At 61.8% G+C, this 25,513-nt stretch overlaps 1 protein-coding gene across 14 annotated transcripts in view; it reads left to right on the top strand.

Moving 5' to 3' along the window:
* The window catches only part of KCNQ2 (potassium voltage-gated channel subfamily Q member 2), a 47,141-nt gene extending 23,064 nt beyond the window's left edge, over positions 1-24,077 (top strand). The window contains exons 8-18 of one of the 14 annotated variants that reach the window (XM_080682985.1): positions 283-377; positions 1,472-1,501; positions 4,608-4,676; positions 5,584-5,613; positions 8,986-9,039; positions 12,006-12,229; positions 12,829-12,937; positions 13,402-13,533; positions 15,634-15,741; positions 18,226-18,349; positions 18,950-24,077. In XM_080682985.1, coding sequence (XP_080539111.1) covers positions 283-377; positions 1,472-1,501; positions 4,608-4,676; positions 5,584-5,613; positions 8,986-9,039; positions 12,006-12,229; positions 12,829-12,937; positions 13,402-13,533; positions 15,634-15,741; positions 18,226-18,349; positions 18,950-19,681 — 1,707 coding nt within the window. In that variant the 3' untranslated portion in view covers positions 19,682-24,077. Of the gene's footprint in view, positions 1-282; positions 378-1,471; positions 1,502-4,607; positions 4,677-5,583; positions 5,614-6,543; positions 6,635-8,985; positions 9,040-12,005; positions 12,230-12,828; positions 12,938-13,401; positions 13,534-15,633; positions 15,742-18,225; positions 18,350-18,949 lie in introns of those variants that run through there. The other 13 variants (XM_080682990.1, XM_080682989.1, XM_080682991.1 and 10 more) reach the window with 13 other exon arrangements.
* Positions 24,078-25,513: the final 1,436 nt, after the last annotated feature.

The following is a 25,513-nucleotide window of genomic DNA, read 5'->3' as shown; positions in this document are numbered from 1 at the left end:
CTTCAGGACTGGGGAGGCAGGAGGTGACCATGAAACCAGGCTGTAAACTGCCAGGTGTCAGGTAAGACTGATGAGGAAAGGAACAGCCTGCTGGTGTGCCCCCAGTCCCACTGCCAGACCCCGCCAGCTGTGGCGGGCAGACGTGCCCTCCAATCTACAGGGTAAATCAGGACTTGTGGGGGAGGGACAGGTGCCTGATCCCCTTGGAGAGGTGGACGGGCCCGTGTAGTCCCCACGCCCTGACCATGCCCTCGTGGTTGACCCATCATGTCTCCCCTATAGTCTGCCTGGAGGTTCTATGCCACCAACCTGTCGCGCACGGACCTGCACTCCACGTGGCAGTACTACGAGCGCACGGTCACCGTGCCCATGTACAGGTACCGCCACCACCGCCCTGTGCCATCACGCCTCCTCGGCCTTTCATTTCCCATCTGTTCTGAAACCCCATTTTTTTTTTTATGTTCATTATTTTTATTGATTTTTGTTTCTTTTTTTCTTTAAAATTTATGTACTTTTCAAAATGGAGTTCTGTGTGTGGTTATTTCGCTGTAGATTTTGCTTTGTTTCATAGCTCACAGCATTTTTTTCACCTCTATCCCCCCACTTAGCCTCCTCGCCAGGTACATGGTGTTGTGGGCACTGCGGGGATGGCCCCCGAGAGCTCGGGCACACACCCCGGCACAGGACCGTGGGGCAGCTCCACGCTTTAGAGGACCGGGGTCTGTGCACTGGAAAGGAGGGTGACCCCTGAACACAGCGAGGCTTTAGGACCAGGAGACACATACACCCCCGGGTCTCAGGCGCCCTTGGTTGGGCAAAAAGGGGCGGGAAGCCCTGTCTAGGTGTGGTTGGTGGAGCGCTGCCAACAGGCCCATGACTCCGCGTCACCAGCAGGCAAAACTTTCCAGGCAAGAGCAGCGAGCAGCCCGGATGAAAGTGGCTGCCCAGGGTTTGTCTGTGCCGGGCTGTTGCTTAGACAGCAGTCTGAGGTCATAGGGGCTGGGGACTGCCCGGTACCCGCCCAGGCCTCATGCCCTTGGGAGGGTGGGCACTGCCCTGCCCTCTGCCCTATGCGGTGAAGCTGAGCCCTCGGGCTTCCCAGCCCAAGGGTGCCCCTTGCCCGCCCCAGGGTTTGCGCCCATGGATCCCTCACCTGAGGAGCTGGGCAGGGTCCTCCTGAGGGTCCTGAAGTCAGGGGTGGCCTGGCAGGACAGAGGCTGTTCCTGCTGCCACTGGCCTCAGAGGAGATTTGCCACCTGGGATAGTGCGCCCCACGTCCATGGGGAGCGCCTCCTGCCCTGCAGCGCCAGGCACTGTGCCCCCTTCCTGCCGGGCGGACAACCGTGCGCTAATTTTCTCTGTTCTGTTGTTTCCCCCACTCTCCTCAACTGTTTTTTCATTTTCTTTTCCTTATCCCGTTCTTTTTAAATGTCCATTCTCTCCCCTTGCGTGTGTGTGAAACACTTGAAAGCTCGCAAGCTCAAACCTACGGGGCCTCCAGGTAGGACATGCATGGGACAAAAGCGTGGTGTGGTCTGTCCCCTGTGTGACTGTCACGGCCACTCAGTGTGCAGGCCACTGGCCACCCGCCGCGCCCCTGCACCCCTGCCCAGCCTGGGCCCGGCCAGGCCCTGCCCTGTCACCCTGTGTCCACACCTGGAGTGCACTTTCCTCACCTCCCCCGTTCCCTCTCTCAACTGTCCTCCCTCGCCCCCGCCCCCAGCCGCTTTCTTGTGTTGGATCTGTCTGTCCAAGTCTTGGTCCTTGTCCTGCTTCTTGCCTGTCTCAGTGGCTGGGGTCCCTCCCTGGTCCACCCCACCCCATGAGCCTATGTATGCACAGCACAGACATGCTGGAGCTGGGGGCTCCTCGTACCACTCGGGGCCACTCCACACATGGGCGGCCGGGCAGCTGGCCTCTGGGCTTCCTGGGCCCTCCCTGTAGATTCGACGCTCCTTCCTGCTGCCACAAGAGGGAGACACAGGCCCTGGGAGGAGAGGTGGCCCGCGGTCCGTCCAGTCCACAGGATCGCTGTGTCTGTGTCTGCACTGGGGCTCTCTCCTGCCTGAAGGGAGGAAAAGATTGGGGGTGCTGAGTTGCTACAAGAAATTTCACCCCACACAGCACTCTTTCCTTCCCTGCGGAGTGGGTGGGACTGTGCTGGGTGTCCACACACAGCCCTGCAGCGCGAGCGGCCGCTCCCCGTGTGGACAGAGTGGGGTCCTGGGCAGAAGCTCTCCCGCCCCCTCCAGGGGCCCCATCCTTTGGTGGTGTCTGGCGCGGAACCTTGTTAGGAAGTTAACCCGCCAGCCCCAGAGGGGAGAAGGGTGTCGGGGCTGGGCAGTGCAGGGCCAGGCTCCACGGTGGGCGGGCCCTGAGCCCCCTCGACATCTCCACTGCTGACCCCGAGGCTTCACGCTGAGGAGAAGGTGGTGGAGGGAACCGTGTCCTCCCCAGTCTGGGACCAGGATTCCTGGGGCTCCAGGCTGCCCGGGCATTTGGGGAGATCCTGACAGACTCCGAGACCCACCCGGACATTTCCCTGGTCGCCCTTCTGGCGGGCCCAGATCCTCCGTGCTCTGCAGAGCCGCCCCTCCCCTCACATGGGGCGTCCGTGGCTCCAGGTGCCCTGAGCTGGCTGGCCCCCAGACCAGTCGCTGAACCTCCTGGGAGGTGCCCCTGGCATGTCCCCACTCCTGTCAGCACACTGCACCCCCATCCTCCACGGCCGCTGCCCTCGGAGATGACATGTGTGCCTGGCCCTGCGTGTGGTGCCTGCGTATTCCTGCCCACAGCCCTGCCCGCCTGTGTCCCGTCCCCTGTGCTGTTTGTCCCGGGCATGATGTCCCATCTGAGTGTCCCTCACCTTGGACCTGCATGTGAGGGGGCCGTCCTGGGCTCTCTGCTCCAGGCCTGTGGGTGGTGGCTGAGGGGAGTGGGGGAGCAGCTCTGTCCCTGTGTTCAGTCCTGGGGGAGGGAAAGGGCTCCCAGGGCCATCCCTTCTCCAGCAAGTCCCAGCAGGCCAGGGAGCAGGGCTGTGGGCGGGAGGCAGGGCTGTGGGCGGGGAGGCAGGGCTGCCCCGGGAGCTGTGGGGCTGTGCCTGGACTGCTGGGCGATGATGCCTGTGGAGGTGTGGGTCCTAAACCAGGTTCCTGAGCCCCTGTGAGTGCAGGCCGAGCCCCTGAGGTGGGATTTCTGGGAGGAGGCCAGCCCAGGTGAGAAGTCCCAGCAGGGGCAGTGCCTGGGGGTCAGGGTCAGGGCCACTCTAGGAGTGGTCTTCGCTGCCAAGGGGCAGATCCTGAGTTGAAGGTTTCTGGCTGTGCTGGGCCTGCAGGTGGGCCGAGACTGGCAGGCCCAGGGAGGAGGGTGACTGGACAGAAGGGAGTGTGGAGGGGCCAGAGGGAAGCCAGAGATGCAGGGGCAACCATCAGAGTCACGTGTGCAGTGGAGTCCATGACCTTTCTGAGTGGGTGAGCATGAGAGTGACAGGAGCCGTCACATTGAGGGACCGGACTCTGAAGGCCTAGGCTGAAGCGTGGGAGGGGAGGAGCAGCCCCAGGAGGAGCGGGCGCAGAGGGGCTGGGTGAGGCCTGTGTGGCTGGATGCCAAGTGAGGTTGCCAAGGTGAGGCTCAGACACAGTCCCGGGTGGGGGGTGGTCAGGGGCCCCTGGAGTCGAGAAAGATGGAGGCTGAGGAGAGGGCTGGGGCTGGGAGCGGGTCTTGGAGCCTGGTCTTAGGGAGGGACCGGGACTCAGCAGGCTGAGGGGTGAGTGGGGTGTCACAGTGATGGGGGCTGGGTCAGGAGGGAGAAGCCTGGGGTCACACAGGGTGAGTGGAAATGTGGGGGCAGGAGGTGGTGAGGAGCTGAGAGTGAGGTGAAAACGTCTCCCCGACGTTGGAGGGGACTCAAGCCCCAGATGAGGCTCCTGCCCCGTCCTGCGGGTGGAACTGGGGGGCCTGGGGCCTCCCCTAGAACCTCCTGGGTCCACAGATCTTAGGCCCTGGTGTGAAGGCAGGGCCTGTATGGAAGTCTGCCTGGACCTGCCCTGTGGCCAGCAGGCGGGGTGGGGGTGTGTGTGAGGCTGTCTGGTGGGTGTGCCTGGGTCTGGGGAGAGGGGGCTTGGAGCAGAGTGAGGCCAGCTGTCCAGGCCTCTCCCTGTCCAAGCAGCCTCTTCACAGCTCAACAAAGCTGCCCCGTGACCCTGCCCTTGCCCTGGCTTTGCAGAGAGGGGTCTAGGAGCCAAGTCTGTTGGGTACTGTGTTTGTGGCTGTGCTGCCCTGGGGTGTTCAGAGATTGGGAAGGGGACGGGAGGGGACGACCCCCTGCCTGTGCCCGGTGCCCTGCTTGACCCGCTCCTTGCGGTCAGGGGTCGGAGTCTCTGGGGATGCCGGCCTGGGCTCTGCTCCCTTCCCTCTGCTGTGCATGCTGGTCACTGGCCATTTTCAGGGCCACGGCCCCAGGACAGGTGTGGCCAGAGAATGCAGATGGGCTTCTTCTGCCAGCGACCACCCCACCCCATGTCCCTAGGCTCCTGTGTGTGAAGTGAGAGCTGGGGTGCGGTGTCCCCGGCTCAGGCGGTGGGGCTCACTGCTCTCTTTCCCCTCAGACTGATCCCACCGCTCAACCAGCTGGAGCTGCTGCGGAACCTCAAGAGTAAATCCGGACTCACGTTCAGGTCAGCCGAGGCGCTGCTGGCTGCAGCTCGGACGCAGGGGTTGGCGCGCCCGTGTTCCTTGAGGGGCACTGCTGCCCATGGGGACCCGGAGGGGTTGGACACCTGGCACGGCTGGCCACAGGATCTGGTGATGTCCGAGTGCCTGACACAGGTGTGGGGTGTGGGGTGGAGAGGAGGGTCCCAGGGCCCATGCCAAGAGCTCTGAGTGGGCAGAGCAGCTGCAGGGGTCAGTGCTGCCCTTCCCCTGGACACGTGTCTGGGCAGAGCCTGTGAGGGGCGGTAGGTGGGGAAAACCTTGTGGATGTGGTGAAGGGTCTCAGTGTGAGGCTGCTCTGGGTCAGCGAGGCCCTAAATCCAGTCATGCGTGTCCTCTTGAGGGACAGCGGAAAGGGCCGTGTGAGTGCAGGTGGAGACAAGCCCAGGTCACTGGTCCCTGGTCCCTGGTCCCTGGTCCCTGGTCGCTGGTCGCTGGTCGCTGGTTGCAAAATGAGGGAGGAGAGGCGGATCTGGGAAGGAGCTGCTTAGCAGAGAAGCCAGCCTTAGAGACGTGAGGTGTCGGCCGGCCAGATTGCGAAGGACAGTAACTTGGGAGGGAGACCCATTGCAGGAAAGCACGCTTCAGGGAGAGGCCCCATGTGGGTGGGCGCACCGTGGGAGAGGTTCCGGGACTGGTGGGTCCAACCAGCCCTCCTGCAGGAGCAGGCATGGAGAGGGGCCTCTGGGGGGAAGCGAGAGCCCCTGGAGCAGCCAATCCTTTTCCCACGACCTGCCTCCTCGGGGCTGGAGTGGTGGGCTGTGGGCAGGGCAGGGCAGCGTGGGGCGTGGTGGTGCCAAGGGATGCCTTCTGCTCCGGGTGGGGTGTGCCTGGCGGGGTCGGTCCTGACAGTCTTCTTGCTTCTGTTTGAAGGAAGGAGCCGCAGCCGGAGCCGTCCCCCAGGTCAGTGTGCGCCCACTCCCGTGTCTGCATGCAACGCCAGGGGACCCGGGCTGCTCCGTGGGGCTGTGCCTGGGGGTCAGGGCCAGGGCCACTCTAGGAGGGTCTTCGCTGCCGAGGGGCAGATCCCGGTGTGCTGGAAGTTTCTGGGGAGAATGGGAAGGGTGCCTTTTAGCACAGGGTCTCAGCAGGTGCCTGCCATTCTGTTGCGGCTGGCAGGTTAGAGACCCGGGCTGAGGAGGGGCTCTGTGGGTGACCTCTGTGCAGGTGGAGACACGGTGTGGCCCAGTGTCTCCCTCGTGGCAGCAGAGAATTCAGGCCACACCGCAGCTTCACGTTGTGAGCTGCAGCCTGGGGGTCGCCCAGCGCCCCGTCCGCTCACTGCAGAGGGAGGCCAGTCGGGAGCCAAAGGCACCACCCTCCTGCTGCTCCCCACGGTGGTGCCCTCCGGGACCGCAGGTGGCTCAGCTGGCTGCTCTAGTGGGGTAGACAGAATTGACGGAGCTCACCTTCTCCAGCCCTTGAGGGCACACCCCTCCATCCCCGGACCCCAAGGAGGGAATGCTGGCCGGTGCCTGGAACTGGAAGGATGGGCAGTGCTTCTGTCCTGAACTGCCCAAAAGGGCCGCAGGGAAGGAACCCCTCAAAGAGGCTGAGGAAAAGCTTTTGGACAGGAGTTGGTTCAGCCCAGGGGTGGTGGGGGCCGGTCTGCACCTCACTGGGCATCTTTGGGTGGCGGGCTCCCGTGCCTTGCCCACCTGCCCTCTGTCCCTTGTCTGCGAGAGCCCTGTGGCCTGAGGCGGCTTCCTGTGGGCTCCCTGTGCTCATGGCCCCGGCTGTTCTCCCCTCTGGGCAACTCTGGTCTCAGCCTCTCTCTTTCTCTCTCTCCTCTCCTGCCCTCCCCTTCCCCAATCTGGAAATCTCGCCCCCAAGTGCCTTTAATCATGTCACTGCCCTTCTTGGGCCCTTTCACGTGCGCTCTGTCTTTGGGGATGAGGTGCTGGCCCTGAAAGCAGGACTCAAGGTGAGGACACACGGGCGCCTCCAGGCTCTGCGGTATGCTCCCTGCCCCTCGCCAGTCCTCCGTCCTCCCCGTGTGTCCTGTGTCCCTGCCTGCCCCTGACCCAGCAGCTTCCCCCAGGGCCAGCCTGGCCCCGCCTCCTCCTGGGAACCAAGGGCTTTGCCTCACCTGAGAGGCACACCTATCAGCCAGGTAATGGTGAGCACCCCCCTTTTAGCACCATAGTAGGTGTGTAAGAAACCGTTCTGCACTGCACTTGTCCCCAGGGGTGTCCGTGGGCTGCCGGGAGCGATCCTGTTCTGTAAGTGCAGGTGGATGGGTGGACGCAAGGACCCTCGCTCAGCTCCAGTAAGCCCTGGCTCATGGTGGGCATGCACCACGGCTGTGGTGGCGTCAGACCAAGGCCGTCTGCACTGGGGCTGGAGCTGGGGGCCGGGGCAGCCAGGGGTCTCGGACTGTGCTGCTCTGGGCGTGTCCCTCCCTGACCCACCCTCTGACCCTTCCCATTTCTGACTGTCCCTGTCCCTGGAGGAGACCCTGCCCCCACCGCTTCGCCCCTTGTCCACGTGGGTCCCTCCTTGTCACAGGCGTGTCTGTCCAGTTGGTCTTGGTGAGTGTCTGTGATGGGTCTTCCTCCCTCCTGGGACTGGCCTCCCTGGGCTTGAAGCCAAAGCTCTAAGACAGGTGACACTCAGGTTGGCTGATGGGGGCAGGAACACCCAGTGCCAGCCTGGACCTCAGAGGGGACAGGCAGAATCGGGAATCCTTGACACCCCAGGCTCAGGGTCGGGGTGCCAGTAGCCCACCGTCCTCAGCTCCGTCAGGCTCTGAGGCTGCATGGCCCCACAGGAATCCCGGCCACGTGTGGCTGTTTAGGATTCTGCTGACATGAATACAGTGAGCAGCCACCCCTGCCCCATGCTCTGGGCCAGGGGTGGGGCGGCCCATCAGACCGCAGTGGGAGCCGTCTGTGCAGGGCTGAGGGGCCTGGGAAATGCTTCCAGGGCAGGCGACTGAGCAGGAGGTTCGCAGCAGCAAACCGGGACCTTCACAGGCTAGAAGCTTAGCCACCCCACTGCTCTTTTTCCCAGGGGGAGCGTGAAGGGGGGCTGCCTGTGCAGGCCTGGGACCCCGGGAGGCACTGGCTGAAGGGTCCCTGTCTTTAGCTGTCAGCAGGCTCTGATGGACTTGTGGCTGACATGGAGGGTGCCCTGGGAGAGAATGTTTGCCCCAAATTTGAGGGGCTTCTGTGAGCAGCTAGAGCTGCCAGGTGGGGGTACTGAGTCACAGGGAGATTTGCCCCATGTGAGAGCACTTGCCGGACAGCTGGGCCCCAGCTCCCTCCCACTGGGATTAAGTCACCTGGCAGGTCCCACAGGGAGGAGGCTCAAGGGGCACACAGGTCCTCCTTGGGAGAGCATGGGGAGGCCCAGAGGAGGCTTTGAGAACCCCGGGCTTGCTGGTTCAGAGGTAGTCAGTGGCTCCTTTATGTGGGAGTGGAGAGAGGTGTCTAGACACCAGCAGGTGCCACCAATGTTTAGACGAACCAAGTGTGGATGCTGAGCCCTCCTCCTGGGAGCGGAGGCCACCAGGCGCATCTGTGTTCCTCAGGTGCACAGTTTGAGAACTGCTGTCTCAGGAGCAACAGCTTTGAAGGTGGAGAAAGAGGGAGAGGCGCCAGGAAAGCCAAGGATTTCTTGTAGTTCTTGGTTTTTTGCTTTCTTGCATGTTCTGGTGCAGAGTTAAGTCCCCGGCTTTCAGGAGGTCCTAGGGTGCTGACCATTGGAAGACACCCCCAGGTACCCCCTCGCCGGCCTGGCAGGTCCACCGACTTTGGCGCCCAACCCCCTTCTCCTGAGCTTCCCTCCAGGGAGAGGCGGCCTCTGACTGGGCAGCTGGCTTGGCTCAGCAAAACCTTACTGATTGGTTTGTGAAACCAAACTACACATTATCCTCCTAAAAACATGTGCTTTCCAGAACCCTGTCCATCTAGTGCAAGCCTTTTGCAAAGTTAATGTATTATTTTTTTGTTTGCATGAATGTAGCAAAAAATAATACATCTTTTAAAAAGATGTGGCCCCAAGCTCTGACTCTGGAAGGAAAAGGCATTTTTGGAGGGAAAAACAGGGAATTTTATTTTTTCTCCTAAAATAGGGGACTGTTTTCTTTTCCAGGCTGGCAGAATACTTTATGTGCAGCCTCCGTAAGGTCCTTGCTCAGACACAAGCTCTGTGGCTGGTGGACCCTGAGCCCAGAGCTACCCCAGGGGTGGTCATGGTGCCTGAGTTTACCTGCCCACTTGCCCAGCCCAGGCTCCCTGCCCAGGGGACTAACTGTGCTCTCCTCATTTCCAGTAAAGGCAGAACGTGCAGAGAGGGGCTGTGTGGATGCTGCCCTGGACATTCTAGGTACCATGGACGCATGGCACGGACGCCCTGCTGCACGGCTGTTCCGCTCCCAACACTGCTTGTTAGAATTTCTAGATGAGCCGGGAGAGGCCCCCGACTCCCCCCAATTCTGATTGGCAGCTAGGCCCACAGCCTGTGTAGGGCAGTGCTAGGCGCCGTCTGATTCCAAAACTCTTTCTCCTTTAGCCAAAGGAGCCCTGCTCCCAGCAGGAGTGGCTGGCCAGGTGCTTGAGAACCCAGAAAGGGCACTGGCCCTGGGACCCTGACCGCTCCAGAAGCCCCTCTCCAGGCGCCAGTCTAGCACCTCTACTAGGCACCTGAGGACAGCTCCCCCTTATCCGCCACCTCGCCGCCTGCCGGGGCAGCTCCGTCCTGTGTTTGCCCGGCTCCCGTGGTCCTCACACACCAAACACACCAGAAAGCCAGAGGCCCACAGCTCCCCTTCCCACGTACAGGCCTGGTTGAGGGCAGACTGGAATGGGCCGGCGGAGGGCACACCCCATGACACCATGAGCATCTCAACTGCACCATGTGCTCCTCTGTCCGCTGTCAGGTGGCGGGTGCAGAACTGTCTGTCTTTCTGCTTGCTCAGAGTGCACCCACCCCGTCTCCCTCCTGCCCGGTGCAGCCCTGCAAGGTGTGGGCAGCTATTCACTTGTAGTCCTGTGCATGTGGTGGGTGCCGAGGAGCAGGTGTCGGGGGGGCGAGGGGCATGCAGCAGGATCAGGGCCCGAGGCGGCCGCATGCTTGCACCTCTGCATCCGCGCATGCTCCAAATCCTTCTCCACCCTGCGGGGGGCTCAGAGGGTCCCTCTACCTGTCCATGCTACCTGTGTGTTCACGGGCGTGGGTGCTTATGGGATGACTTGTAGCCCCAGGAGGAGAGATCTGGGCTGGGCAGAGGCGGTCCTGCTTGCCCGGAGCTGTGTCCATGGTGCGTCTAGCCACAGGCTGCTCCCTCAGGTCAGGGCTGTGGTCAGGCAGCGTGGGGATAGAAGGGCCAGGAGGCCAGGCCAGGTGCAGTCCTGCTTTGCACAAGCCTCAGGAATGTCACTTCATCCTGGGCATCAGGGCCCAGCCATGCCCAGCAGCTCTCCCACCACTGTGCGGACCTCTTACCCGCCCATCCCAATTTGCAGCTGGCCCCACATATTGATAATTTCGCCCTAGGTATGGCAGGCAGGGAGGGGAGCTGGGCCTTGGTGTTCTCTCCCAGTCTCTCCTGAATGTGCTGCCAGCCTCAAGCCGCTCCCGTGCCTGGCTCTGTCCTTGGCTTGTGAGGGGAGGGAGGGAGGACCACTGGCGTTTGGGTATCTGGAGTTGGGTCAGGTCCAGGTGGGATGCAAGTGGCTGGGGGCACTGAGCCCCAACGATGGTGGAGGTCCAGGTGTCTACCCTGTGACACTTCTAGCAGGGGACCCCTCCTGGTCTAAACAGGCATACGGCGGGGCCAGGCGGGGCCAGGGGAGGCTCCTTCCTGTGGCTCCGTCCTTGTGGGGCTGAGTTCCTGGGGCCCCGTGTGCTGCCTGGGCAGTAGGTCCCACCAGGGTCCCCAGCTCTCCTGACTGGGACAGGGCCACACTGCTCAGGGTCTCCCTGGACCAGCTGGTGGCCTTTGTTGGGACAGGAACACAGAAGTGGTCATTTGTTCAGAGGCCCCATGCTGCCTCGGTCCCCACCTGCCCATTCAGGCCTTGCCTGCCCTCAGTGGCCACCAGCTCGGGGCCAGTGTCCTGAGCAAGCTGACTCCTGGCCTTGTGCTCGCAGGGGCTCCGGTGGGACTGCCCACAGTGGGCTCCACACCTTAGGGCCATCTGCGCAGTTCTGTCCTGCAGAGACCCCTGACCTAGTGCATGGCCTACTGGCTGGGGCGAGGAGGGCGCCAGCCAGGCCAGGTGGGCCAGTGGTGGGCTGCCTCTCCATGGCCAGTCATCGTGGCGCCGCCTGACGGTGTGTCCAGGCTGTGCGTTCTGGTTGGTGCCAAGGGAGGTGGCTACCCCGGGTAGCACGGGGGCGCTGGCGATGTCTGAGGTTAGCAGGCGTGGTGGTTCCCACAGGAACCCCTGGGCAGGTTTGTCACCAGCCACCAGGGGCAGCAAGGGGTCTAGTTCCCAGAGCCTGCTGTCTTCTCCAGCACATGAGGGGACTGCCCAGTGGGAGGAAGTGGGTGGCCGCCAGGCTCCTGGCTGCTGCCTAGAGGGTATGGGAGCCAGGCACACTCAGTGTCAGACCCATCTCCACAGTTACTAGATGTGTGGACAGGGAGGCCTGCGGGGCTGTGGCTGGCAGGCCCTGGCCGCCCCTCCCTGCCAGGGCTCAGGACAGCCAAGTGGCCGCAGAGCAGACCCGCCCACTCCACTCTCCGGGAGCTGACTGTTAGTTCCCATGCGCCCTGGGGGTGGGGGTGGAGCTTGGGCGGCCCAGGGCAGGGGGAGGTGGACAGGGACCACCCCCCAGGATGCTTGTGTCATGCCCTCACCCTGCTCCCCGGGGCTGCAGAGCTCATCCCTCCTGACTCTGGGGCAGTTATAGAGTGTGGGGGGAGGGGCAGACAGGGAGCCTGTGGGTAGTCAGGTGCCTACACTGGTGCCCAGGGAGAAGCCGCTGGTGCTGGGCATTTGGGGATTCGTCCTGCTATGGGTGTCACTGTGGGGAGGGAGGCCTGGCTGGACAGTGTGGACAGAGCTGGGCCCCTTTTGGTGGTAGACAAAGTGACATACGAGTGCCCTGACAAGCCCCTGAGCCAGCCCAGGACCCCCTGGTGGAATTGACCTGGTAACCTCTGACCCCCTGGCTCCAGGCCAGGGCAGCGGCCCAGAGGGCATTTCTCTGAGTCTGGGCTGCAGCTGTCCGGTCCATGTGGGAGGATGTCAGCTAAGAGCAGCTGACAGGTGCCAGTGTGCTGTCCAGAGTGACTCCTCCTGCTCTCTTTCTGTGTGTCTGTCCGTCTGTCCTCCTGGGAGCAGTCAGAAGGTCAGTTTGAAAGACCGTGTCTTCTCCAGCCCCCGAGGTGTGGCTGCCAAGGGGAAGGGGTCCCCGCAGGCCCAGCCCGTTAGGCGGTCGCCCAGTGCCGACCAGAGCCTGGAGGACAGTCCAAGCAAGGTGCCCAAGAGCTGGAGCTTCGGGGACCGCAGCCGCGCACGGCAGGCCTTCCGGGTCAAGGGCGCCGCATCACGGCAGAACTCAGAAGGTGGGTCATGTCTGCCACTGCCATGGCCTAGCCGCTTCCAGGGCTCACCCCCAAGTGCAGGCCCACGTCATCCGTTTCTTCTTTATTGAGGTGAAATTCACATCACATAAAATTAGCCATTTTAAAGCGAGCCATTCAGGGACATCTGGCATGCCCACGCTCTAGCTCCAGGACATTTCCTCTCCCCAAAAGGAGCCCCTAGCAGCCTCCCCAGGCCCTGCCACGCCGCAGCCTTCCTCTCAGGAAGTGTCCTGGACACGGTGCGCGGGCGGGCCACGCGACTTCTGTGTTGGGTGTCCGGCTTAGTTCACAGGGTGCTCTCTGGGCTCCTCCCTGGCACACATTCCTTTTCATGCTGAGTGGTGTCCCGCCGTTACTGGGTGTGGACAGGCCCCACTCTGGCCCCTCCATCCGTCCACTCACAGTGATGCTCCCGCAGGCCGAGGCCGGCAAAGCCACTGAGAAAGAACAGGTGGAGTGGAGAGCATGTGGGCCGGACGGTGCCCAGGGGTGCCGAGGGGTTCCCTGACAAGGGGCGCCATGGCGCCAAGGGACTCGTCTCTTCTGTGCCCTCATGGGCTGCATCCCCTTCCACCCAGAAGCAAGTCTCCCCGGGGAGGACATCGTGGATGACAACAAGAGCTGTAACTGCGAGTTTGTGACTGAGGACCTGACCCCGGGCCTCAAAGTCAGCATTCGGGCCGTATGGTGAGTGACCCTGGGTGTCTGGGGTGAGGATGCCCCCTCACAGGGTCCTGAAGGGCAGTTACTGTCCCTGGGATGCCGGGCTTTGGGGAGCTTGTGTGAGGGCACTCGCTCGGGCGGGGGGGAGAGGGAGACACAGGCCAACACCCCTTCAGTCCCAGCTCCTTGTGGCTCAGAAGGCCCCTCGTGTCACGGAGTTTCCGTGCCCGCCATCCGAGGGTGTTAGTGAACAGCCAGGAGCTGCCCACGGGGGTTCTCGGGTGGATGCAGGTCTGTCTGAACAGCTGGGACCAGGAGCGGCTGGTGTCTTTGGTGGGTGGGTGGCCCAGATAATAGGGACAAGTTGTCCAGGGCACATTCTCAAAAGTGCTGGGAGGGCCCAGGAAGTGGACGCTGGGGCTGGCCCTGCTTGGAGGGTGTCCCGAGGTGGCCTCTGCCCTGGGCTCACGGCCCTGCCCAACCCTCAGTGTCATGAGGTTCCTGGTGTCCAAGCGGAAATTCAAGGAGAGCTTGCGGCCCTACGACGTGATGGACGTGATCGAGCAGTATTCGGCCGGCCACCTGGACATGCTGTCCCGCATCAAAAACCTGCAGTCCAGGCAAGAGCTGCCCCTGAGCCCTGGGCGCGGAGGCCGGTCCTCCTGGGCCAGGCTGAGATACCACGAAGTGGGGAGATGGGTCCTGTGGAGGGCTGCCACGCTCCCCGCCAAGGTGGGGGCAGGGGACAGGGCTGAGGTGGGCACGGCGGCCAGACCTGCTTGCTGCCACCTCTGGGCCCTTCCTCTCGGCCCCACATGGACTTTTCGTCATGCTTGTTTTAAACACCTCTGTTGTCTCTCCCCTTTCTTCCCTCCTGCCCGCTCTATGATGGGAAGCATGCATGAATGCACATGTGTATGAGTGCACGGTACAGGCCTCTGTGTGCATGTGTATGGGCGCATGTATGTGTGTGTATGTGCGTGTGTGTCCTGTGTGCCATGTGTCATGATGTGCACAGGTGTGTGTGTATTGAGAGGTGACGTTGTGGGCATGCACAGACCCATCCAGTGTCAGTTATGCACCTTGGCACCTCTTCTGCCAGGACAGAGGGCCTTGTCCCTCCACGCCACCTCATGGTCTTCCCACCTCCTGGGCAATAAATGGGGCTGGGGTGCGTGCCTGCGGTGTGGCAATGGCAGGGCACATACTGCTATCTCCAAGCCTACGTGTGTGAGAACTGGCTTGCTCATCCTAAAAGATATCTGTGCATGCATGCATACAGACATGAGCAAGGGCCCGAGCACATGCAACACATACGTGAACATATGTGCACATAGTGCACACAAAGGCCTATGCCCATCCCACATGCACACACATGGTAATACACGTGTATGCACATATATGCTGTTAGCCTGGCTCCACATGTATGTACCACATAATTCCACACACACAAATGCACTGCCAGTACATGTGTGCTCATAGGCACCCACCCTCCACATATAAATGAGCTGTGCACACACATGTGTTTGTGGTGCTTGTGAGCAGGTCACAGCTATTGTCGTGGGTCCCTCCTGAGGTGGGTCACATGTTCCTGCCTGTCAGAGCCCCTGCCCATTCCCGCCCGCAGCTCCTCAAACAGGGCTGCTCCACTGGGGAAGCCTGGGCCCCAGCTGGGAGGGTTTGAGTGGTCCGGGGACAGTCCTGGAGGGCAGCCCAGCTCCTAGCCCCTGGGAAGGGATGAAGTCCTCATTCTGGGAAGTTGGTGCACCCTGCTCTGGGGGGCCTCCCCTGTGCTGCTCCTGGATGCCAGGGGTGGGTCTCACTGGGCCTTAACTGACTCCTGTGGGCAGGGGCAGGGAGTGACACCTCCCTCTGCCTGGGCTCAGGCCAAGAGGCCAGTCCTCCCAGAGCATCGACTAAACCTGTGTTATGAGTGTGAACAAATGTGTGTGTAATTGTGCACATGGAGGAAAATGTATGAGCTTGAGTGAAAACATGCGAGTGTGTGCAAGCATGTCAGGTGTGCCTGTGTGTAGATGTGCATGTGTGAGCAACACGCGTGATTATGCCTATGACTGAGTGTGCACATGTGCGCATAAGCAGATCGTGTGCGTGTATATGAGTGTGTGAGTCTGCCTGTGTTTGTAAACAGATATGTGTAGTGTGCATATGACTGCATGTGCCTGTGTGTGCATAAGCAGGCTGTTAGTGTACATATGAGTGTATGAACCTGTCTGTGTACACATAAGCAGACGTGTGTGTGTGCATGTGAGTAATTTGTGTGCGCGTGAGAGAACAGTCTGCCTGCTGGGCCTCCCTCGCTGCAGCTGTGGTGCTCCCGGTCCTCCTGTCCAGAGCTCCCCTTTTCTTCCCCTCTGTGGGAAAAATGAAGTGCTCCCCAAGGAGCCGGGCGTGGGTCACTGGTCAGCAGTCCCCAGTGTTGTTAAAGCTGGCGCTTCTGGTGCTGGGCCGCTGGCCTTTGCCCTGTACACATGCATGCCCGCCGGCAGGCTGGGCATGGCCGAGGTGCAGCACGGGGCCCGTGCTCTACTGAACAAGGGAGCATGGAGCGAGTGTGGCGTCCACTGTGTTGTTGCGAGTGGCATCGTGTGAGAAGGTCTGCTGCTTCAGCCAGGTTGCTCCTATCTCGGCAAACCCAGCCGGCCCTCACGGTGCTCATGATGCGTTTGCTGGTGTCTTTTCTCTTGTTTACTCGCCAGGATAGATATGATTGTGGGCCCCCCACCCCCTTCAACTCCCCGGCACAAGAAGTACCCCACCAAAGGACCCACGGCCCCTCCGAGAGAGTCACCCCAGTACTCGCCTAGGTCAGGACGCCAGCCCTCTCCTGCCTGTGTCTGTGGAATGGCCAGCCCCCTTCGCTCCAGGCCACATGACGGCAGACCCGCACTGCTCTCCCGAGGGGTGGAGGGACGTTTCTCTGCCGCTGACCGCCACGCCTGGGAGCAGGCGACCCTCTGCAGAGCCCGGGTGGGCTGTGTTGGGCTGCTCCTCTCGGCAGGGCCCTGGGGAAGCTCTCCAAGGACGCCCTGTGTCACGTCCTCCTGGGGCAGGGCTCCCTGGGCAGAAGCAGAGGCCAGGATCGGGGTGCCCAGTTGTGCAGGGAGGACCTTCAGGGCTCCGGGGACCATGGTGTCCTTGCCACCCAGACCCCAGTGTGACTCAGACCCCAGCACCCGCATACCCGGGGTTGACCTGTGAGAATCTGAGCAGATCCCGTCACTTCTCTTGCCTTGAGCCTGTGGATCAACACGGGTCCGCATCATGGGTAGCATTACGATGAGGACAGCAGTTGATGGGCAGAATGGATGGTGAGTTAGCACATGCAGGTTCCTTAGGAACAAATTCAGACTTTGGAGCCCTCCAGCATCCCTGGGACCCTTCAGAGGATGCTGTGACCTGTCCACCTTCTCCAGCAGGTCTGGTCAGTCCTGGGAGAGTGGAGTCCCCAGAGCAGGGTTGTGAGGGTAAGGAGAGATGCCCCCGGCAGTGCTGGCAGCTTGGGAGCAGAGGGGCCCAGGGCACCTGGGGGCCAAGGTCAGCATGTCAGACATCTCCAACTGGCATTCTCAGGGGAGCGGGCCTGACCCAGGGCAGCCCCAGACAATATTTTCTGGGTCCCCTGCTCTACCATGTCCCCCAGCCCCAAGGATGTGGTACCTGAGACCCAAGCCATCCTGGGAGCTGCTGCAGGGGCAGAGCTGGAGGTTGAGAGCCAAGAGCTGGGAAAGCCCTGCTACCTTTGGAGCCCCAGGCCTCCCAGGCCGTAGTCAGAGCACTCAGCCACGCAGAGGAGGGGCAGGAGGACAGTATTGGCACGTGGGGGTTAATGGGTTAAGCCACCTCCTCAGCCTGAGGCCCAGGGCAGGGTGCACAGGCTCCTCAGAGGGTCCCCTCTCAGCCCCCAAGCAGCAGGCCGAGCCCTTGGCCAAGGCTCCCAGGGGGACTAGCCAGGCAGGTGGTCATCATGTGGCAGGGGTGAAGGTGCTGAGCCGGGCCTGGCCTGTATGCACATGTGGCAACACCATGAGCCCCTTCTCCGTGTCCATTTTCACGGGCGTGTGCTTGGAGCCCAGGGTCCCCGCCGTTCCTCCCACCCTGCTGGTCCTTGGGTGCATGAGTCCAGCATGAAGCCCGTGAGAGCATGAGGAGGCTGCACCATGGCTGACGCAAGCCTGAACCCCTCTTGTGCTTCCCACAACAGAAAGAAAATCACCCCAAGTGCCCCCATCTGAGGCCGACAGGGTGGTCCTGTGGTCAGGAAGGAAGCCCAGCTGTGGCCCCAGCCAGCTCACAAGGTCCCTGCACCCCAAACTTGAGAAGTGGGCTTTGTGCTGGGGGCTCCAGGCCTGAGATGAGGCGGGGCTGCGGGCCTCGGCCTGGGTCGCTGTCCGGCTCGTCTGCATCCCGGCTCAAGCGCTGTTTGCTGAACAGTTTCGCAGTAGCTACCACAGGGCTTGCAGACAGCCAGGACCTTGATGCTGAGTGGCATCCACACACTCACCCTTCTAAGGCCCCTTCTGAGCCCTTCCTGCTCAGCGTAGGAAACAGAAGCCCCACCTGTGGCATTCATGGCCTAAGGCCTGGTTTGAGATAAGCTCAGCTGTGTTCTGCATCCTGCACATGTGCGCACACACACACACGTACTCACCTGTACACAGGCACACATGATACATATGTGCATACAGTGGACACAATGCATGCACATACACATGCACAGTGCACACAAATACACAAAACACATGCACATATAGACACACACAATGTACACTATGCATGCACACATGCGCACACATGCACATGTGCAAACACACAAAGACTCCCTCTCTGGTTATGCGTGGGCAGTTTCCGTGCTGGTCTGTGTCCCCACTCCCTGTCCTGGTGCATGGAGCCCCAGCTCACTGTCCCCGCCTCCCTGCTTTGTTGTCTCCCCTGCAGACGTTTAACTGTCCCCACCGGACTGGCTGGGCAGAGGGCTCAGTGGCACATTATGAAGGATGGAAGCTCAGGTGGGGCAGAGCTGAGGGGTGAATGGCCCCAGTGCCTTCCTGGGCCTCCTCACAAATGTGCCGGCCACTGGGATGGGGTGGACAGGGAGCAGGCCCTGGGAGTCCAGAACCAGGCAAGAATAGGTGCCCGGCATCCAACTGTCCTGGCACCTGCTGCCCCAGTCAGCTCTGGGTGCGGCCTGGAACCTGGATCTGGAGGCTGTGGCCTAGCCCAGGAAGATAGGGCCATGGCCACCATTCCCACTCGAACTTGTGCTATGGGGTGGGGTCTCTTCCTGGCAGAGTGGACCAGATCGTGGGGCGGGGCCCAGCGATGACAGACAAGGACCGGACCAAGGGCCCAGCTGAAGCAGAGCTGCCAGAGGACCCCAGCATGATGGGCCGGCTGGGCAAGGTGGAGAAGCAGGTGGGTGAAACCGGGAGAGCCGCCTTGGTGTTAGCCTAGGAACGGACGCTGCAGGAGGGGTCCTCAAGCTTCCAGGGACCTGGGGCCCATCACAGCTCAGGGTGCTGCATGCCCCCTGAGCCCCTCCCCAGTCTGGGGCATGTTCCCTTCTTTGGCCACAGGCCCTCAGGGCCAGGAGCACCATTTATGCCCCTTCCCCTTGCCTGGGTGGGGGCCACTGAGTGACACCACGTACCGGGGCCTGTGGGTGGCCTCTGTCACCTGGCCCTCATCCCCAGAGCCCTCTCCTGTGGACACACACAAGGACTTCCACTGGGCTCTGCTCTGGCAGTGGAGGGAGGAGGGCCATGCGTCCCTCTGTGGCGATTGCTCTGATGGGTGGGCCCACGGTGGCAGCCAGATTAGCAGGAGCACCCAGGTCAGCGCTCTGAAGCCCTGAGGACACACACAATAATGGGGTCAGTGGCTGAGCTGTTGGTGGGTCTGCCTCCCTCTGCCTCTGCACCTCTGCAAGGAGCAGCCCGGATGCCCCCACCTCTTCAGGGAAAAGCTGAGTCTCTTTACCTTAGGGAGCAGCCTGCCCAGCAGCCCCTCTTGCAGGTCCTGTCCATGGAGAAGAAGCTGGACTTCCTGGTCAGCATCTACACGCAGCGCATGGGGATCCCACCCTCAGAGACTGAGGCGTACTTCGGGGCCAAGGAGCCCGAGCCGGCACCGCCGTACCACAGCCCTGAGGACAGCCGCGATCAGGGGGACCGCAGCGGCTGCATCGTCAAACTCATCCGCTCCACCAGCTCCATCGGCCACAAGAATTTCTCAGCGCCCCCGGCTGCGCCCTCCACCCAGTGCCCACCCTCCACTTCGTGGCAGCCTCAAGGCCATTCACGCCAGGGCCACGGTGCCTCGCCCGTGGGGGACCACGGCCCGCTGGTGCGCATCCCGCCACCGCCCACCCATGAGCGCTTGCTGTCTGCCTACAACGGGGGCAACCGGGCTAGCACGGAGTTCCTGCGGCATGAGGACACTCCAGCCAGCAGGCCTCATGAGGGCGCGCTGCGAGACAGCGACACGTCCATCTCCATCCCGTCTGTGGACCACGAGGAGCTGGAGCGCTCCTTCAGCGGCTTCAGCATCTCCCAGTCCAAGGAGAATCTGGATGCGCTCAACAGCTGCTATGCGGCTGTGGCCCCCTGTGCCAAAGTCAGACCCTACATTGCGGAAGGCGAGTCGGACACAGACTCGGACCTCTGCACCCCATGCGGGCCACCGCCCCGCTCTGCCACGGGTGAGGGCCCCTTTGGTGATGTGGGCTGGGCTGGGCCCCGGAAATGAGGCCCCGCCCACTTTTCCCTGACTCTTGGTCTTGAGGTTTCGAGGCAGGACCCTCCGGTGCCCATGCCTGATGCGGTGGCGGGCAGTGGGGGCTCCTCAGTCTTCACGGTGAAGGTTAACGAAAGTCCTTTTCCAACAATGGGCACTCAGGCTGCTGTGCCCACTCTGTAGACCGCCGGCCCAGGTGTGCGAGGGCGGGTGACGGCAGAAAACAGGTCCCTGGTAGAGGCTGGAGGTGTGGAGTCAGGGAGCAGGGCCAGAGTGAGGGTGCCCAGTGCGGGACAGGCCTGTCCCCTTGAGGTGTGACCCTGTGCGCGGCTGGGAGGATGCCCCTTGCTTCCCAGTGCCCATCCACTGCGTGCTGAGTGTCCTGTGTGGGAGCCAGCCCTGTGTCCAGGGCCCTGGCCTGGAGAGGAGGGGCGAGGCCTCAGGACACACAGGAGCATGGGGAACTCAGGCCCCAGGTCTTGGCTCTGCTCCACAGGCTTCTGGCAGAGGGTCCCTGGGGGCTCTCCCACCCACAGGAGAACTGGGGGCTGAGCACCCCCTTGTTCTCTGTGCTCTGCCCTGTCCGGGTGCTGGTCAGCAGGCTGTGGCCAGCACGTTCACGGAGACCTGCGTGTGGGCAGTGTGGTGGGCAGGTGGGGCGCCGCACTGGGGCTGCTGGGTGTGGTGAGCAGACTTCCCGCTGCCCTTTGCTGGGGTGCTGCTTCGCCTGTCCCCATGGTGCCCTGACCAGATGCAGGAAGAGGGTGTAACTACTGTGCAAGTCCTCAAGCGTCACGAGACAGGCGGCTGTGCTATAGGTTGTCTCTTCTGTCCCGCTGGAGCCGACCGCCCCACCCACTAGTCTCTGCAGCTGGTCCCTTGGCTGTGGCCTGCTGGTGTCTTGAGAGAAGGGTCACCGTCCCCACCCGGCCCGAGGAGCAGCAGCTTTGAGCCGGGAGCCCAAAGGCAGCAGTGGGGCCCCAGCAGGCAGTGTGGGGCACCTGGCATTTGGGGTGATGGATAGCAAGCCTGGCACCTGGCGCCCTCTGAGGCAGTGACCCCATGGGTGCAGGGCTGAGCCCAGTTAAGGCCACCAGGTAGCGACTGCCCCAAACTCTGGGTCCAGGGAGAGATGGGCTGTCTCCTCACCCGTGTGAGCCCACACTGGCTGGGGGTCTCTGAGGCTGCAGCAGGTGGGGCTCAGGCCACGGCTCTGGGGGGACGGGCCTCCTCAGGGCCCCCAGGCCCAGTGCTGAGCAGCACGTGTGCCCTCAGCGCCCGCCCACAGTGTGGGTCCCACTTCCGAGAAGCCTTGTGCACTGACTTGGGTGTGAGTGTGACAAGACAGGAGTGTGGCTGAGGGCAGATGTTCCTAGGACAAGCACACACTCCATGCCACAGGCACACGCCTGTGCTCAATCACATGCTCACACGTGGGCACACATACCTCACACACACATACAGAAATTGCACAAGCACACCCATGCACACACCACTTATGCACACATGCGTAATACACCTCACACAGTACACATGCACACACACATGCATGTCTCACACGTGTGGGTGCATACACACACAGTCACGCACACGCATGCCCTCATGCACACGCGCGCACATCACATTCTGACTGGGCTGTCCTTGGCCTCTTGGCTGCTCTCAGGCATGAGGACTCAGGGACTTGGGAACTCGGGGAGCCACAGTGGCCCTGGATGGGGGAGCGGATGGTGCTCTGCCACCTCGGGCCCCTGGGAGAAGTGGCAGAAGGTGCCCTGGAGCCATGCAGGGCCCCATGCTGTCCTCCCCTCGGCACGGCAGTAGCTGTCCAGAGTGGGTGGTGGCCAATGGCCAGGGACAGCCTGGGCTGGGCCAGGGAGGGCCCGGCACCTGTGGGGTGTCTGGATGTGATGCTGGGGCTCTGGCAGGCTCCCTGGGCCCCTTGGCCAGTGGCCTGGCCTCATCACCACCAAGCAGGGTGCTGCCCTCTCCCTTTATTGGCGCAACATCTCTCTCCTCTGTCCCTGTGGAAACGTGAGCCACAGCCTCACGCTGGGCCACCTGGGCGGACGGAGGGACTGGGGCACAAGGGCGACCTGTCCCCACCAGAGACCACAGCTACCCGCTCAGCAACACTGCCCGTCCCGCTCCAGGTCCCCTTGCTGCGAGGGCTGCTCCAGAGGGGTCAGCAGCCTCCAGTCACCACGGCTGAGCCCAGAGCTGCCGCCAGCCAGGCAGCATCATGCGTCTTCAGTGTGTTAACTTGTTAATCCTCCTCTCCCTCACTAGGCTGTCCCCTCCCCTGGCCGTGGATTTGAGATGTGAACACGGGAGAGGGATCATCCTCTTTGTTGCCCCCACATTTAGGCGACACCATATATCAGGTCCCCATCCGCTGTTCTTGCAAAGAAGTCGGTGCCGAGACATTTCTAGATGCTTTCTGAAGCCCAGAGGCGCTGGTGCTGGGTGCTCTGGGGCCTCTGTAGAAACGCTGGTATTTGTATCTATTTCATATTTGCCCCGAATTGTAAATAATGTACAGATGACCCTAGTTGCCCTCTGGGGGTGGTGCAGACCTGCCTTGGTGATCCCTTGAGTGCGTCTCCAGGCCACCCGCCTGTATGTACTGACGTGGGTGTGAGGCAGGAAGGGTTGGGGCGGCCTGGCGGTGCTGCCTGCTTCCAGAGCCCGGGGAGCCTGTGTGGCTGACCCCAGGGGCAGCCTCCACTTGGACCCCCACCAAGGACGAAGTAGAAACAGCCAAGGAGGGCTTCCTGTAGGAAGCAGTGTGGTGCAATCAGGCCTGCACTTCTTTCTCCCAGGGGCCTGGGAGAGCCAGTGGCCCAGGGCAGGTCACTGTGGCCCCTGGAGCAGGCAGAGCCCTGAGGGGGCGGCCAGACGGCTGCTATGCTGGGGGCGGGGCTTTAGGAAACAGGAAAGAGGGGAAAGGGAGGCCCCTTGGGAGGGAAGGGCCCTCTTCACGCCTTTGAAGTCATGTGTGGGGCTGGGGAGGCTTGGGTGGGCTTTTGTCTTGGACACTTGCAAGGGCAACATGCTGACTAGGGCGTGAGGACAGGAGGAGGCCTTCGTCTGGGCTCCTGGGCGGGTGTGCGCACCTGGCTGAGCTGCAGTCCAGCTCTGACTGGGTCTCATAAAGTTGTTGCCTTAATGCACGTTGACCAGGAGTCTCTGAGGTTGCCCCGTGCCCTGGGTGACCTCCAGGCGCTGATGCTGGACCTGCCCCCTCCTCCCCCGCCTGTGGTCCGCAGACCCGCTCCACAGAGGGCACAGAGCAGGCGGTCTCACAGTCTCACGCCCGCTGGCCCGAGGTGCCGCCTGCCTGGATTTGCTCGACCCACCCGCGCCCATTGGCTGGGCCGCCCGCAGCCCAAAGGCGGCTGCAGCTTCCCCCACCTGTGCTGTTGCCTTGGCTGTTTGCACTTTTGTTCATGCTCCAAAGAATATTTCATAATGCCTTGCGTGTGACACGCACGTGGTCGGCGTGCGCCCGCACCACAGGACCGGGCCTTTCTCCATGACCGTGTCACCACCGCACACTTGTGTCTCAACCGCACTGTCGTTTTCCAAGGAGAGACGCCAGGGGACGGGTCCAGGTTTCCTAGGAGCAGCGAGATGCGAGCGCACGCAGCTCACTGTCAGGCCGATGCTCCCGGTGAGAATGGGCCCAGCATGGGTTCCCCGGGGACCTTGGTGTGGAATCTGGAGTCAGGGATGCATATGGAAAGTTCTGTTGCCACAGGGATGAGTCTGAGAGCCCAGTGGACCTGCGCACTGAGTAAAACACAGTGATCCAACCTGGACAGTGCGTGCCTCTTTCCTCTCACGGTCATCTCCAGGCTGCTGGCCTGAGGCCTGGACTTGTGGTGACCGGGACAGCGACAGCCTCCCCAAGAGGCCACTGTGTTCCCACTGGGATGGGTCTCGCTCTTCAGGGTCAGGGCACTGGGCTCTGTCGGTGCCCTCTCTGCCACCACCAAGTACCATAAGCTGGTGGCCCACAGAGCAGAGACTCCTGCTCGCTCACCGCAGGCTCCTGCCGGTGGCCTTCTCTCCACCACCCAAACAACCGGGTCCTGGGCTGCGAAGTGTCAGCTGGTTCTTGGGCATGGGCTCTGTGCCCTTGTGTCCTCGGAGCCACCTCCCGATGGCCTTGGCACCTTCCCAGTTACTCCCCTCACCTACCACTCCCCTCACTCCCCCGGCTGACCTTCAGCGACCTGCAAGGGCCCAACTGGGTGAGGTACTAGGGTCGGGGGTGACATCCTATCTCCCACCCGAGGGTCCTGGGCAAGGGCCTGGCTGTAAGGGGCTTGTGCTGAGCAGCTATGCTGCCCGTCTTCTGGAATGTTCCTCCCACCAGACCCCCCTGGCCTCTGGGGGCTCAGCTGAGCAGGCAGAGCAGATCAGCAGGGCTCAGTGGCCCAGAAGACTCATGTCTAGCCCCACACAGATGCCTGGCCCTACTGTGGGGTGGGGTGTGAGGGAGGGCCTGGCAGGTCCAGATGACCAACCAGAGGTTTATACTGCAAGGCTTCCAGAAACTTCTGGGTTGGGGTGTAGAGAGGGATCCCTTTTCGGCGTCCAGCATGGATAGAAGGCGATCCGGTTCCTGAGTAGGGGCGACGGGGATTGAGAAAAAGAAAGAAAGAAACAGACACAGATACAGTAGGGAAAGCTGGCATCAGGTGGGACCATTGTCCTCTGATGGAAAGACAGGGACCCAGAGCTGATACAGTGTGTTTATTTTATATCCCAAATACCAGGAAGTTTTACTAAAGGTCAAGACAAAGAAGATTATTTGCATTCTTGGGTGGGCCCAGGTCGTATTCATTCCTGGTGCTTGGCTGGATTTACATAGTTAAAACCCATTCCCGGCACCTGGGCTGAAGGTCGAGCTGACCACACTCTTGCCTTTTGGCGAACGGGTATTTCCCAGATGCGGCTCTGCGGACACCACTGGATTCAGCTGACAGTAATTAAAGAATGCCCCTGTGCCTCCCAGGCGCTCTCTTCATCGGGGTGCCTTTCTTCGGACCAACTGGATGGTGCTCCCGGCCAGCTGGGCTGCTGCACTCACCTCTGTCCACCCACAGCACTGATGATGGCCCTCGGCGTCCCCTGCCTATCCCTGCTGGAGACCAGGATGGAGGGCTGCAGAGTCACCCGAAAGCCCGAGCCTGGGCCCTGAGCGCTGGGGATGCTCGGGCCAGCACCATCCACTGCCCTCGAGTTCTCTGCAGGCTCAAGGGGCCTGGTGAAAACCCGGACCCCCATCTGCTCGGGGGTCTCTCGCTGCCCCCCGTGCTGGGGGGCTGCAGTGGGAGGAAGGAGCACCCCATCTGACCCCTCCACACCCACGGGAGAGACGTTTCATTATCTCCCACTCGGCGGTTTTGACTGCTTGCCTTAGAAAGCTCTGCTTTCCCAGGAACTGTCACTAGCATTAGGATGGGATGTGATGAACAGAAACTTTAACTGCGGCTTCAACAGAATAGACTATATTTGTCTTTCACGGTTGACAGTCCAGAGGCTGTCTTGGACTAGTGTGGTGGCCCCTATGGTGCCAGAGGCCCGGGTCCCTCCTGCCTGTTTCTCTGTTCTACATGGTTTCTTCCTCAGGGCCACCACATGGGCCATTGTGGCTGCTGGAGGCTAGCCATTACACCTGCATTTCAGCTAGGAGAAGGGAGTGTGGGGGAGAAGGGCACCCTTCCCCTTACACACACACACACACACACACACAGACACACACACACACACACACACACACACACACACACACACACACACACACTAGCACACCCGTGGTGTCTGCATACATCCATG

The sequence above is a fragment of the Plecotus auritus genome (genome assembly GCF_963455305.1).
Source record: "Plecotus auritus genome assembly, chromosome: 8".
In the NCBI taxonomy this organism is placed as follows: Eukaryota; Metazoa; Chordata; class Mammalia; order Chiroptera; family Vespertilionidae; genus Plecotus; species Plecotus auritus.
The sequence above is the reverse complement of the archived record's forward strand: the minus strand, read 5'-3'. Positions and strand labels throughout refer to the sequence as shown.